This window comes from Furipterus horrens, unplaced genomic scaffold (genome assembly GCF_987537825.1).
Source record: "Furipterus horrens unplaced genomic scaffold, mFurHor1.1.pri manual_scaffold_2, whole genome shotgun sequence".
Lineage (NCBI taxonomy): Eukaryota > Metazoa > Chordata > Mammalia > Chiroptera > Furipteridae > Furipterus > Furipterus horrens.
In genome coordinates, this window is record NW_028327172.1 from 115,132,675 (window position 1) to 115,147,049 (window position 14,375).

At 36.2% G+C, this 14,375-nt stretch overlaps 1 protein-coding gene across 1 annotated transcript in view; it reads right to left on the reverse strand.

The window, feature by feature from the left end:
• The window catches only part of STPG2 (sperm tail PG-rich repeat containing 2), a 268,987-nt gene extending 256,174 nt beyond the window's left edge, over window positions 1–12,813 (reverse strand). The window contains 1 exon segment of the mRNA XM_090267357.1: window positions 12,705–12,813. Within this exon segment, the coding sequence (XP_090123483.1) occupies window positions 12,705–12,813 (109 nt within the window).
• Between the last annotated feature and the right edge of the window lie 1,562 nt (window positions 12,814–14,375).

Consider the following 14,375-nt stretch of genomic DNA (forward strand, 5'->3'; position numbering starts at 1 on the left):
TATCTCAAGTGCCAAAATACTTAGAAGCTCAAAAGAGGGGAACTTTTCAACCATACTTAGGTGATTATGATGCTTGATGGATAATGTTAAAACTCTAGGTGTTAGACTTCCAGCCAAGATGGAGGCCTGGACTGACATGCTCCTTCTCCCTCCACAACTAAGGACTACAACTACCACAAAACCAGAAATAGCCAGAAGTTCCAGAAAATAAAGCTACATGGAAGTCCAATGTATGAAGTTATAAACAAGTGGTGCTCGTCCAGATGGGTAGGAGGGGTGAAGCCAGGGTAGAGAGGGCAAGCTGTGCTGGTGGCAGCAGCTGCAGTGACGGGCGGCGGGTGGCGAGACTGCAGTAAGCACAGACACCCATATTTAAGAAAAGGTGAGAAGCGCCTGGGAGCAGCCCTAGCTGCAGACCAAACCCATCAGCTCATGATTCCAATGCCGGGGAAGGCAGACCTCCATTGCCTGGGACTGTGATGCCCAGAGGGCATGGGGACAGAGGAGGAGGCTCCTGGTCTCTCAGCAGAGAGTGAACAGCAGAAATCCATCTTGGACCCCCACCCCCACACAAAGCGCCACAGTGTGGCGAGAAGGGTCGCCTGGTAGTGACGAGTGCATAGGGCTCTGGCCCCGATAGCATAGGAGGTGTGACGGCCCCACCCAAGAAGGGAAGGTAAACTAAAACTGTCTGGATGGCAGAGATCATGATAGAGATCCCAGTCACGCAGCTGAACAGACAGCAACTACATGGTTTATTGGACCAGCAGATAGATAATGTTTCTGAAGCTCAGTTCAGAGCTATAGTTATAAGACAGCTTACAGGACTAACAGCGGATCTTAATCAAGACAGGGAAGGAATGAAGGCTAGTCCTGCTGAAATGAACGTGAACAAGAACACATACAAAACAAGTGGTGAGGGAAGGAAAACCAGGGATCAAATAAACAAATCATAACATAGGGAAGGAACAAACAGTCAACCAGTGCAGAAAGAGGAAACAAAAAGTGAGGAAAATGAGGAGAGGCTCAGAAACCTATGGGACAGCTATAAGCGAGCCAACATCCAAATTATAGGGTTGCCAGAAGATGAAGAAGAACTAGAAATTGAAAAATTATGTGAAAAAATAAGGAAGCAGAACTTCCCGAACTTAGGAAAGGAAATAGACTTACAGGTCCAGGAAGCACAGAGAATTCCAAATAAACTGGACCCAGGGAGAACCACACCAAGACACATTAGAATCAAAATGTCAAAAATTAAAGATAAAGAGAGAATTTTAAAAGCAGCAAGAGAGAAGAGAATTACATACAAAGGGGTCCCAATTAGATTATCTGCTGATTTCTCAAAGGAGACTCTGCAGGCAAGAAGGGACTGACAAGAAAGATTCAAAGTAATGAAGAGCAAAAACCTACAGCCATGATTACTCTATCCAGCGAAGCTGTCATTCAGAAAAGAAGGGCAAAGAAAGTGCTTCCAGGACAAAGTAAAACTCAAGGAGTCCATTAGATCCAAACCACTGTTATATGAGATGTTAAAGGGACTGGTTTAGAAGAAAGAGGATCAAAACTATGAACATTAAAATGCAAACTGTATCACAACAAGCAATAACAGAAGCTACAGAATCGAAACAAAGGCAAACTAAGTAGACAATGAGAGTGGAAAAAGAATTATAGGTATGGGGAACATATTGGGGGGAGGTCAGTGGGGAGAGGGAAGAGGGGATAGGAAGGGAGATGGTGCAGGAATTAAGAAGCATAGTAGGAGGACGTGGAGAAGATAGGAAGATGTTGAGAAGAACTATATGCATGGACTAAGGGGGAGGAACAACTGGTGGGAGGGGAGTCACTGGGTGGAGGGGAGCAGAGGGAAAAGAAATTGGAACAACTGTAACAGCATAATCAATAAAATAAAATAAAGATAAATAAAACTCCAGGTGTTAATTTAATCACTGATGGTTTGAATAGCCTGTCCCAAAGCAAAACAAACCAACAACAACAACAACAACAAAAAACACTTTTGTGTACTACCAAAGACCACAAGGACAGAAATCCTTAAAAGGAAGCCAATGTTCATTTTGAAAAGGCAAGTGTTGTTCAATAGAGCTGAGAAACCCCAGACACCAGTGAAATGTTCCAAATCTGGGTAAGAAACCAGAGAACAATATAGATTTCATTCAAAACACACAGATAGCACACACAAACCAAGCCACAGATTACATAAAGTCAATAGTGCAAACTATCAGAGAGTCTCCTAAGAGGCAGGAAAATATGCCCTATAAACAGGAAAAAAATCAATGAAAATATTTAACAGATCTATAAATGAGAACATGGAATTAGCACACAAGAACATTAAATTAACTATTATAAATTTTTTTCATGAGTTCAACAGGGTAGAAGAAAGATTAATATGATGAGAAAACAAAGGGAAGATACTATTAATATTATATATCTCAATCAAACTTCTAAAATAAAAAGTACCACTTCATGGGATTAACAACAATTTTATGTAGATTAATAAAAGAAATTTTTTTCTTACTCCCTAATCCCTTAAAAAATAATTGGCTACTTAAAGCAAAAATCATTTCAATTTATATAGCATATGTAGAAGTAAAATGTATGGGCAAAGTAGCACAAAAGAGGGGATGAATGAAATGTATGCACACTCTCATAAGGCTCATATATCATATGTGATGTGGTACAGTATTTTTTAAACAAAACTCAAAAAGAAAGAACTAAATAAAGTAGAGGCAAGTAACCAACTAGATGCAGAGTTCAAAACACTGGTTATAAGGATGCTCAAGGACATTAGTGATGACCTCAACAGCATTTTTAAAAATCCAGTCAGAAAAGAAGGATACACTAATTGAAATAAAAAAACAATTTACAGGGAATCAACAGTAGAGTGGATGAAGCCAAGAATCAAATCAGTGAGTTGGAATATAAGGAAGCAAAAACAACCAATCAGAACTGCAAGAATAAAAAAAGAGTCCAAACAACTAAAGACAGTGTAAGGAGCCTCTAGGACAACATCAAGTAAACTAATATTTTCATTATGGGAGAGCCAGAAGGGAGAGAGAGAGCAAGAAATTGGAAACGTATTTGAAAAAATAATGAAGAAAAACTTCCCTAACTTGGTGAAGGAAATAGACATTTGAGTCCAGGAAATGCAGAGAGTCCCAAGCAAGATGAACCATACCAAGACACATCATAATTAAAATGCTAAAGATTAAGACAAAGAGAGAATCTTAAGAGTAAGAGAAAAGCAGTTAGTTATCTACAAGAAAACTTCCATAAGACTGTCAGCTGATTTCTCCAAAGAAACTTTACAGGCTAGAAGGAATTGGCAAGAAATATTCAAGGTCATGAAGCAAGGAAGGACCTACAATCAAAATTACTCTGCCCAGCAAAGCTATCATTTAGAATCAGGACAGACAAGAAAGAAGAAGCTAAAGGAGTTCACCACCACCAAACAAGTATTATATGAAACATTAAAGGGTCTTCTTGAAGAGGAAGAAAATCAAACATATAAACCATAAAATGGCAATTGATACATAACTATCAACAATTGATTCTAAAAAAACAAAATAAACAGGCAGAACAGAAACAGAATCACAGACACAAAGAACATTTTGATGGTTGCCAAATGAGAGTGCTGTCAGGGGGAGGAGTGAGAAAGGTGAAGGGATTAAGAAGTACAAATGGGTAGTTACAGAATAGTCTGGGGATGTAAAGTACAGCATGGGGAATAGAGTAGCCGAAGAACATATATGCATGACCCGTGGACATGGGCAAGGGTGTGCGGATTACCTTAGGGAGTGGGGGTGCTGGGTAGATGAGGGAAAGGGGGAAAAATCTGGGATAACCATAATAGCATAAACAATAAAATATAATTTTAAAAAATAATAATTAAGCATACATAAAGTTAACTCAATTTTAAAAGGCATACAAACATAGAGGTTCAAAATAAAATGATGAAAAAATATATACCATGCATCCATGAATCAAAGAAAGCTGTTGTGATTATATTAAAATCAGACAAGGAATACCAGGCATAAGAGAGATATTTCATTATGGTAAAGGAGTTTCTTTATTGAAAGGATTTAATAATCCCTATGGAAAAGCAAATAAGTACAACAATTGTCATGAAAAACAAAATAGTACTTACCTATAGGGGAAAGGGAAAGGGTTATGATCAAAAAGGGAATTTTAACAATGTTATTTTTTTTTGACTTGAGTATTCACTTTTTAATCCATAAATTTATGTTTATGCTATTTTCTTCACAAGTATTTCTCACAATTAAAAAATATTTAATTAAATATTAAATCACAATTGAAACTATATTTCTTCTAATTTAAATTCATGCAGACAATAATGTATGTGAGATATGAAAACTAAGATAAGAAAGTTAAGCTCAAGCTAGTTCTCAGGCTGCTGTTTTCAGAACATGGGAGAAAGTCTAACTGAATTTACCTAGACAAATGTAAAATTAATTGCAAAATACTGGAATTTGTATAAAAATGCAAAAAACAAAATACACAATAGCCCTATTAGTTCAAAATATTAAATCTTCACTGAAGTTTTCCAAAATTAATTATAACTTTCACCAATGATCTAAAAGTATGAAATGTTGAGTTCAAATAAAACCACAAAAATTTTAAATGTTTATAATGATATTCTTCATGGGAGAAGAGACTTATCTGTTTTATTCATGGCTGTATACCTAATGGCTACCGTTAGGGTGATACAGTGTCCTAGTTTGCCCAGGAAACAGGACTTTTAGTGCAAAAACCAGGACATGCCCAAATAAAACAGGATGATTAGTCACCCTGTTATAGAGTCCTGCATGGTAAACAATAAATATATAATTGATAGTTGATATTCTAAATTATACTTTTAATCATTCACTCAACAATACTGAATGCTTTATTATGTATCAGAGAGAGACAGTGAGGGTACAATAATGAATAAGCTAAAACCCTAACCTCAAATAGTGGAAAAGCCAGACAAATAAGCAAATAATTACACTATAAACACTGCTGCTAATAATTGTGGTATAAAATACAGGAGAGGAGCATTCTGGGAATTAGAGTTGGTAGAGTGTAAGATATGTTTTATTTGGGACATAAAGATATATTGACATGTAAAGTGCCAACTACAAATGATAAATTGTCAGGTAGAAAGAAATTAAGAAAAGAGAAGAGGAAAAGATTTGAAAAAAATAAGTTTATTTTGAGATATATTGACTTTGAGATGCCAACAGCCAGAGATAAATCAAACTGGCATGAAGCAATAAAAGTCAGTCCATTCTGAGAAAGAAGGTGGGCATCATGTGATTAAAAATAAGTTCTACCCCACAACTACTACCACAAAACAAAACAAAAAAACAAAACAAAAATTCTTCATATTAAAGCAAACTAAATCTTTGAACATACAGAACAGTGATTTTCAACCTTTTTCATCTCATGGCACATGTAAACTAATTACTAAAATTCTGCAGCACACCAAAAATATATTTTTTACTAATCTGACAAAAAATAGGTATAATTTTGATTCATTCACACTGGACAGCTATTGTTGTGTTGGCTATTGCCAATTTTTTATTTGACAATCAGGGAAAAGAGGTCAGTGTCTCTGACTAAATAGGTATTGCATGTTTTAAAAATTCTTGTGACACACAATGATTAAAAGTTGCTGGTATAGTGTAATCACATACATATTATTTATTCAAACTTAAAAAAAGATAGGTTGCATTCCCTGAGGTAATCTCCCTAAATTTGATTAGGTAATAAGGTAAAATCATTATTGTTGGCATAAGCACATATGCATAAGTATAAGACCACAGACAGCTCTTGCTTCTGCGGCAAATAACACTAACAGCTCCCCAATCAAAGAAAAGGTCTGGGAAAGAATATATTCAGGAGCCAGTGTCACCCAGTTTACATAACTAATATAAAACCAAAACACCCCTAGCCGGGGTGGCTCAGTTGGTTGGAGCATCGTCCAGTAAACTGGACAGTCACAGGTTTGATTCCATGCATAGGTCACAGGTTCAGGGCCCATACAAGAGGCAACCACTCAATGTTTCTCTCCCTCTCTCTCTCCCTTCTTTCCCCTCTCTCCAAAATCAATAAACATTTCCCCAGGCAAAGATTTTAAAACACAGATAACTAGTATATAGCTAATGTGGGATGCCATTTATTATGTAAATCATGCTCAAAACCAATGAAATACTCCTCAGCACAATAACACCAGGAGCAGTCACATTATTTAAAAGATTATGTTTTTATCATATTTTACCAGGCTGGCTGTCTCTTGGGGAAATTTGCTTTGATGATTAAGACAAGCTTGCTTCTCAGATAATTGTGAGAAAATCAGGAAGCTCTCATTAATCTGGAATTGAAATATCCATTATCTCTCCCACTCATGAAATCAGAGCAGCAGTGCCTCTCAGGCTGCAAATCCTGGGTAGAAAAGTCTCACTGATCAAACGGCCAAAAGTCAAGACAATGAAGTTTGCAAAACAGTGTGGAAACAATTTCCTGAGGAAAATGTAAAGACAATAAACACATTGCAGGGTTGACCAAGTAGGCCACAATAAGAGTGATAATTAAGAAAGAGAAATGTTGGAAATAAAGAGTATTTGCTTCTTTCATTTGAAGATCTAAGACTCAACTTTTTCATCTCAAGGCACACATAAACTAATTACTAAAATTCTGTGGCACACCAAAAAATATACTTTTTGCCAATCTGACAAAAATATAAGTGTAATTTTGATTCATTCATACCAGATGAATACTATTGTGTTGCAATTCTCACTTTTTTTTATTTGACAATCTAAGGAAGAAAAGGTCAGTGTCCCTAACTAAATAGTCAGATATTGCATGTTTTAAAAATTCTTGCATCACACCAATAGAAAATCATTGTTCTAAGGTCTTTCCTCTTGTGTAATTCAAGGTAACGAGTAAATTATATGAAGTCCCAACATCTGTTCTTTCTCCATTATACTCTACAAAATCTACCTGACCATTTTTTTCAATTATAGTTTACATTCAATACTATTTTGTAATAGATTTGAGTGTAGAGCAAATTGGTTAGATAATCATATATGGTACAAAGTGCCTGCCAAAAATTTCCAGTACCCACCTGTCATCATAGATAGTTATTACAATATTATTGACGATATGCTTCCTGACCCTTAATTGAAATAGCTGCATATACCTCTGCAGAGTCCAGTGTACTATGATGTTAAAGAGGCTTATGGCAAAATATACCTAGGAAACAAATTATAGCTATCTTTAAATTATCTTGCCAGGGAATTGATTATAGAAATTACTAAAGACACCTGTACCTTTTATCCATTATCAGCATCTCATCAGTGAACATTGCTATATAGGGACCTATAAGATGCAGCACTTCAAAGTTCCCAAGCATGGAATTTTCTGGTTTCCTTCATATGTCAACAAGGCACAATTCTATAAAATAGTCAAAGAAGGTCCTTGCAACACCCTATTTAATGCTCTCTATGCAGACTTCACAAAGATCATGTTATAAGAGCTTTTATTCTGCCATGTGTCACTCACTACATTTTTTAAAATATTATTTCAAAAATTACTGTGGTTTTTGTTTTTAACTAAGCACTTATCTGTTACAATATTGAGCTAAAACCTGAGAATAACAAGGTAAAAATACTAGTTATTGCCCTCAAAAACTCACATTTTAGTGCAGCAGCCAAATGAGTTAACAGATCATTGCAATACAGTATCAAAGTGCTATCAAAGAATCATTAAGGAGTCAAAGAAGAAAGACTTAAGAAAGAGTAGACCCAGCGAACAACTTCACTTTACCTAAGTCTCAAAACATAAGTAGGAGTTAGCCAGGTGAGGAAGGAAGAAAGAACATACCAGGCAAAGATATCATGAGGTACAAAAATATAAAGGTAATTAAGCATGAACTAACAGAAAATGCAAAGTTGCAATTGCTGATATGAAGGTTAAGTCTTGGTGGAGGTGTGGGTACCTGAAAAGATCAGGTGAAGCAAGAGACCAGATCACAGATCAGGTCATGAATAACCTTATGTACCATATTAAGGAGTTCATATTTTACCCTTAGAGTTAAAAGTAATTTTTTAAAATAACATAATTATATCAATCACATGAGCCATAACATAGAAGTTGGATTGGAGACTGAAATAAAGAGAAACCAGTAATATTTTACTGGTTTATTTCAGAAAAGAAAAAATGATGCCTAAACTAAGACAAGGGAAGTTAAATGAAGAAAGGGGACTAATTTGAAACATAATGAGAAGATAGAATCAATAGGTCTTAAAGATCAATGGGAGTGGTCAGTTAGAAAAGAAGTCTAGAATGATTCCAAAGCTTAAATTTTATAATTGATTGATATGGAATCTTTTTCAAAGGGGCCAGTAATGGCTGGGCAAATGATGAGTTCAGACACTTGGAATTTCAGGTGCCAGAAACCACCCAGGTGGAGATATCCAAAAAAGTAACTGGCAATGGGGAGAACTTAAGATCAGGAGAAAGCTCGCCTTAGAAATATGAATTACCTGTATCTAAAGACTTGATTCTGGGAGTCATCAGAATCAGAATGTGGATAGCAGTTGAAGCCATGGATTTGAATGATAAAGTACACATAAGAAAAGCAACAAGCAAAGGATGGAAAGTACAGTATATAAAGATTTAAAAGGTGTTCAGAAAAATTAAAACTTTAATTTTTTAATTTAATCTTTATTGTATTTTTCCCATTACCATTTAGTCCCCTTAGCAATCACCACACTGTTGTCGATGAGGCCTTTATCCTTTTTGCTCAATCTCTCCATCCCCTAACCTCCCCCCTCACTAGCTGTCATCCTGCTCTCCATCTATGATGTGTCCCCATTTTCCTTGTCATTTCAGTTTGTTCATTAGATTCCACAGATGAGTGAAATCATATGGTGTTTGTCTTTTTCTGATTGGCTTATTCCACTTAGCATAATGTTCTCCAGGTCCATCCATACTGTTGCAAACAGTAAGATTTTCTTCTTCTTTAAGGCTGAGTAGTATTCCATTGTGTAAATATCCCACAGTTGTATTATCCACTCATCCACTGATGGACACTTGGGCTGCTTCCATATCTTGATGATTGTAAATAATGCTGCAACGAACATAGAGGTGCTTATGTTCTTTTGAATTTGTGTTTTGGGTTCCTTCAAATATAATCCCAGAAATGAAATAGCTGGGTTGAAAGGCAGATAAATTTTCAATTTTTTGGTGCACCTCCATAATACTTCCCACAGTGGCTGCACCAATCTGCATTCCCATCAACAGTGCAAAAGGGTTTCCCTTTCTCCACATCCTTGCCAGCACTTGTTGTTTGTTTACTTATTGATGGTAGACATCCTGACAGGTGTGAGATAGTATCTCATTGTGGTTTTAATGGGTATTTCTCTGATGGGTAGTATTGTTGAGTATCTTTTCATATGTCTATTAGCCATTTGTATGTCCTCCTTGTAGAAGTGTCTACTAAAAGGTACTTTGCCAATTTTTTTATTTGAGTTGTTTGGGTTTTGTTTTTATTTTTTTTTCATACTGAATTTCGTAAGTTCTTTATAGATATTGGATATTAACCCTTTATAAGATGTATCAGTGAATAAGTTTACCTATTCTGTGGGTTGTCTTTTTATTTTATTGATGATTTCCTTTGCTGTGCAAAAACTTTTTAGTTTTTCTTTTGTTTTTCTTGCCTGGGGAGATATATCTGATAAAATACTGCTACAAGCTATGTCTGAGATTTTGCTACTTATGTTTTCTTCTCTTTTTTTTTGTGGTTTCTGGTTTAACATTGAAGTCTTTGATTCATTTTGAATTTATTCTTGTGTGTAGTGTAAGGTGGTCTAGTTTCATTTTTCTGCACATATCAGTCCAATTTTCCCAACAACATTTATTGAATAAACTATCTTTGGCCCATTGTATGTGCTTGCTTCCTCTGTCAAATATTAAAAAGTGTTTATTTCTGGGCTCTCTATTCTTTTCCACTGATCTGTCTATTTTTATGCCAGTACCATGCTGTTTTGATTACTATGGCCCTATTGCATAGCTTCATATTAAATAGCATGATTCCTCCAATTTTGTCCTTCTTTCTTAGTATCACTCATTATGAAGGGGCTTTTGTGGTTCCATATAAATTTTTGAAATATTTGTTCTAGTTCTGTGAAATATGTCATTGGAATCTTGATGGGAACTGCATTGAATCTATGGATTGTTTTGGGTAGCATGGACATTTTAATGATGTTAATTCTTCTTATCCATGAACACAGTATGTGTTTCCACTTATTTGTATCTTCTTCAATTTCTTTCTTCAGTGTCTTATAATTTTCCAAATACAGGTCTTTTACATCCTTCATTAGGTTTATTCCTATGTATTTTATTATTTTTGTAGCAATTGTGAGTAGAATTGTTTTTTTTAATTTCCCTTTTCATTAGCTTGTTATTGGCATATAAAAATGCACTGATTTCTGGATATTAATTTTGTATCCTGAACTTTGCTGAATTCATTTATCAGTTCTAGTTCTTTGTTAGTGGAATCTTTGGGGTTCTCTATGAACAATATCATATGCAAATAAAGACAGTTTTACTTCTTCCTTTCCATTTTCAGTGCCTTTTAGTTCTTCTTGTTTGATTACTGTGGCAAGGACTTCCAGTAGTATGTTGAAAAAGAGAAGTGAAAGCAGATATCCATGTCTTGTTCCTGATCATAAGGGTAACACTTATAGTTTTTGCCCATTGAGTACCATGTTGGCAGTGAGTGGGTTTGTTACATATGGCTTTTATTATGTTTAGGCATGTTTCCTCTAATACCACTTTACTGAGAGTTTTTATCATAAATAGGTGCTGGATTTTATCAAATGCTTTTTCTGTCTATTGATATGATCATCTGGTTTTTATCCTTTATTTTGTTTATGTGGTGAATCACATATATTGATTTGCAAATGCTGTACCAACCTTGCATTCCTGGAATAAATCCCAATAGATCATGGTGTATAATCTTTTTGATGTGTTGCTGTATTTGGTTTGATAATACTTTATTGAAGATTTTAGTGTCTATGTTCATCAGGAGTACTGGCCTATAATTTTCTTTCTTCGTAGTGCCTTTATAAGGTTTTGGATGTAGGATAATGCTGGTCTCATAAAATTAGTTTTGGAGCTTTCCTCCTCTTGAAATTAGGAAATAGTTTGAGATGGAGAGGTGCTAGATCTTTTCAGAATGTTTGATAAAATTCACCTGTGAAGCCATCCAGTCCAGGCTTTTGTTTGTTGACAGTTTTTTTATTAGTGCTTCAATTTCACTAAGTGTAATCTGTCTATTCAGATTCTCTGACTCTTTCTGATTTAGTTTTGGAAGACTGTATGTTTCTATGAATTTATCCATTTCATCCAGGTTGTCCAGAAAATTAAAACTTTTAAAGAAGACTATGAAAGGTTGTTTAAAGAAAAAAAGTGATTCCCTGACTCAGCATATTACAAATGGTTTTTAGGTCCTAACCATTTTAGGCATGGTTCTGATACAATAGTTGGAAAAGAAACCAGGAAATAAAATAATGATACAAGATACAAGAAGAAGAAACATTTTTAAAAAGAGAGTGATCAGTTGTACCAAAACAAAATAAGACTTGAAAGTACCATAAGTGGAAGCATTTTGGGTGGTCATTAGTGGATAATAAATTGTTAGGAAGTTAATGCTTGTAACCACTCAATTGCATTAAAGAGACATAATAACCTTGATATCAAATGCTGAAAAGTGGTAAAACTCAAGATTAAAATGATGACAAATGACAAATTATACTCTACCCAAAGAAACCTAAATGAACCTAATACACTAATCTGATCAGTCATGTCAACAGAGTAATGAATGCTGGCATTTGTTTAAAAATACGACATAGGGCAGGAATAGGAAAAATGCAAGTTAACAAGAAAAAAACTTTAATTTAGGTGGTATTAAACTCCACAAAGTCAGCAGAATAGAAAAAGCAGAAAGCAATTTGGAAATATTAATTAAATTTCCCCTAAGTCATTAACTGCAAACAAATAAGGAGAGCTAATAATTTTTTAAATTATCCATTCCCACCTCATCGTTCAAAAGTATAGTTTTTATTTACAGAATGTGGGATAAAGGGGCCCTCATTAAATATGTTCAGAGAACATGGGTTTGGTCAGATAAGATGCATCTATCTGAAAAAAATACATGATACTGCAAAACAGAAATATAAAAGCTACATTTTAATAAATAAGTGCATCTCTGGTTAATTGTAGAAAAGGTGTGTGAGGCAGACAGGATTACAGTGAAAAAGAGACAGGAGGCAAGAAGTACGCAGCATTTGGAGACTCGCGCAAGCAACAGAGTCAGAAAATCAAAATCTTATATATACTCTGTACAACTGAAAGTATGATGTAGACAAACATTGTAGAATCAAAAGTCCTACCCATACGCTTTTTTCTTTTCTTTTTTTTTTTTTTTTTTTTTTTTTGTGAAGTAGGACAAATGATTTTACCAGTTACGACCCGTAAAACAAGGGCTGTATTCTCCCGCCTACTTCATGTTTTGTTATACTTCAAAGTGGTACTGTTATGTTTAAAACTCAAAGGCACACAGAAGCAGGGCAGATGAAAGTGAGGTGCTGGTCACAGAAGACTTGCTTTTCTTCACATCTTACCTGATGCTTGCTGCTTCAGGAAAAGAATCCGGTAGGATCCAGGACCCACGTGATCCTCAGTGCTGCTACCTTCAGCAAATCTGACCACTCGGGGAGCCCGATCATACATAATGGCGGGGGGAGTTGGAAAGGGGAGGTTGAAAGAGAGAAAAACAACAGATATAGAGGCGGTGTGGAGTAAAATGAAGCCGACCACAGTCTGAGTCGGGGGTGGGGGGGTTAGAACTTCCATAAACGGAGGAGCTAGTGTAGGGACTATCACCCCACCTGCTCATGGGTGTCAGATTTACTCCAGGTAGATTTCTAGCCCAGTGGTAGAGTAGAAGGGGTGGGACGAGAGATAAGACACCCCATACAAACATCACTTCACCAGTCAAAAGCTGTGGTGCCCTGGCCAGAAAGGAGATTTAAAGACTAGTCTTCTGTCCCTGTGCTTCGGCCATGGCTCCCTCCCCGGAGCGTACTGTGGAGAAGCTGCAGTGCTCAACCTCTGCAGAGCCCTGGCAGCATTCGGACTGAGTGGTGAGACTTCCCCGCTTACTCTGTCCTGCGCTCCCTAAAGCTCGCCACGTGTTGGAGGTCCTGGACTCATAAGAAAATCTCCAGGAAAGAAGTTAAAGCGGGTAGGGCTAATTTGACTGTGATACATTTCCGTAATAAATGAATCAGGGCGACAGGGAAGAGACTAGCAAAAACTGAATGAAAAGCAAAGAATTAGCGAGAAGCAGTCTTGGTTCCGCAAGCTCAGCCCCTACTCCTACTATACAGCCACACTCATACTCACGGAGGAAAAGCACTTCTGACTTTATCCCATAAATAATCCAGACTGTGCTAAGAGAAATCCAGGATGTACTGGTGACAAACAGGAAGCGAGAGGAGAGGCGAAGTTCACCAAGAGAAGCAAGTGCAGGTCACAACAGAACGCTGCTTTTGTTGTTAGGTTCCAGGTGACAGCAGCATTGATTCATAACTGTTTATATAGCTAAGTGAAGTCATGGAGGTATTGCAGTCCACCCCACTAAACCAATGAGTCTCTTAACCTAGCAAAGTAACATTAAAGGTCTTAAGGAGTCTATTTCAGAATCATACTCAAAGTCATCTCAGGACCGACTTTTTAGCAAAAATCATCCAGATTCTAATCCTTTGAAGAATTTAAACAAATCCTGCCTTGACCATCCTTACCACAAATCAGCTACAGTACTTTAATTTGTTCCTATTATAAATTTGTGGAGTATTTATACTCTAGAACACAATTTGATAATCTGTAGGTCATTTATTGTAGCTTAATTGTTTCATATATGTTGGAATGCTCTCCATTTAAGGCTATATGCTTCTCAAGAATTTATCTGTACTACCTTTTCCCCCTACTAAATAGCTAGCTGAATAATTATTTCTTCACTTAAAAATCACTTATTGGCATATGCAATAGGCTCAGTACCCAGCGGGGCTATGGTGATACAAAGATATAAGAAAGTCCCCCATCCTCAGGTGTTCTGTATCTAATGGAGAAAGAGACGTGTATAATTCATAACAGGAGGTGACAAGAGAGGTGCATAAAATGATGAAAAAAGAAATATTGCAGTACTTTAGAAACCTCCTTTTCATACCAAGAAACTACGTATTGGCCAGTGATCCTATCTCATTGGCTTCAATTCTTGCATCCTTACAGAA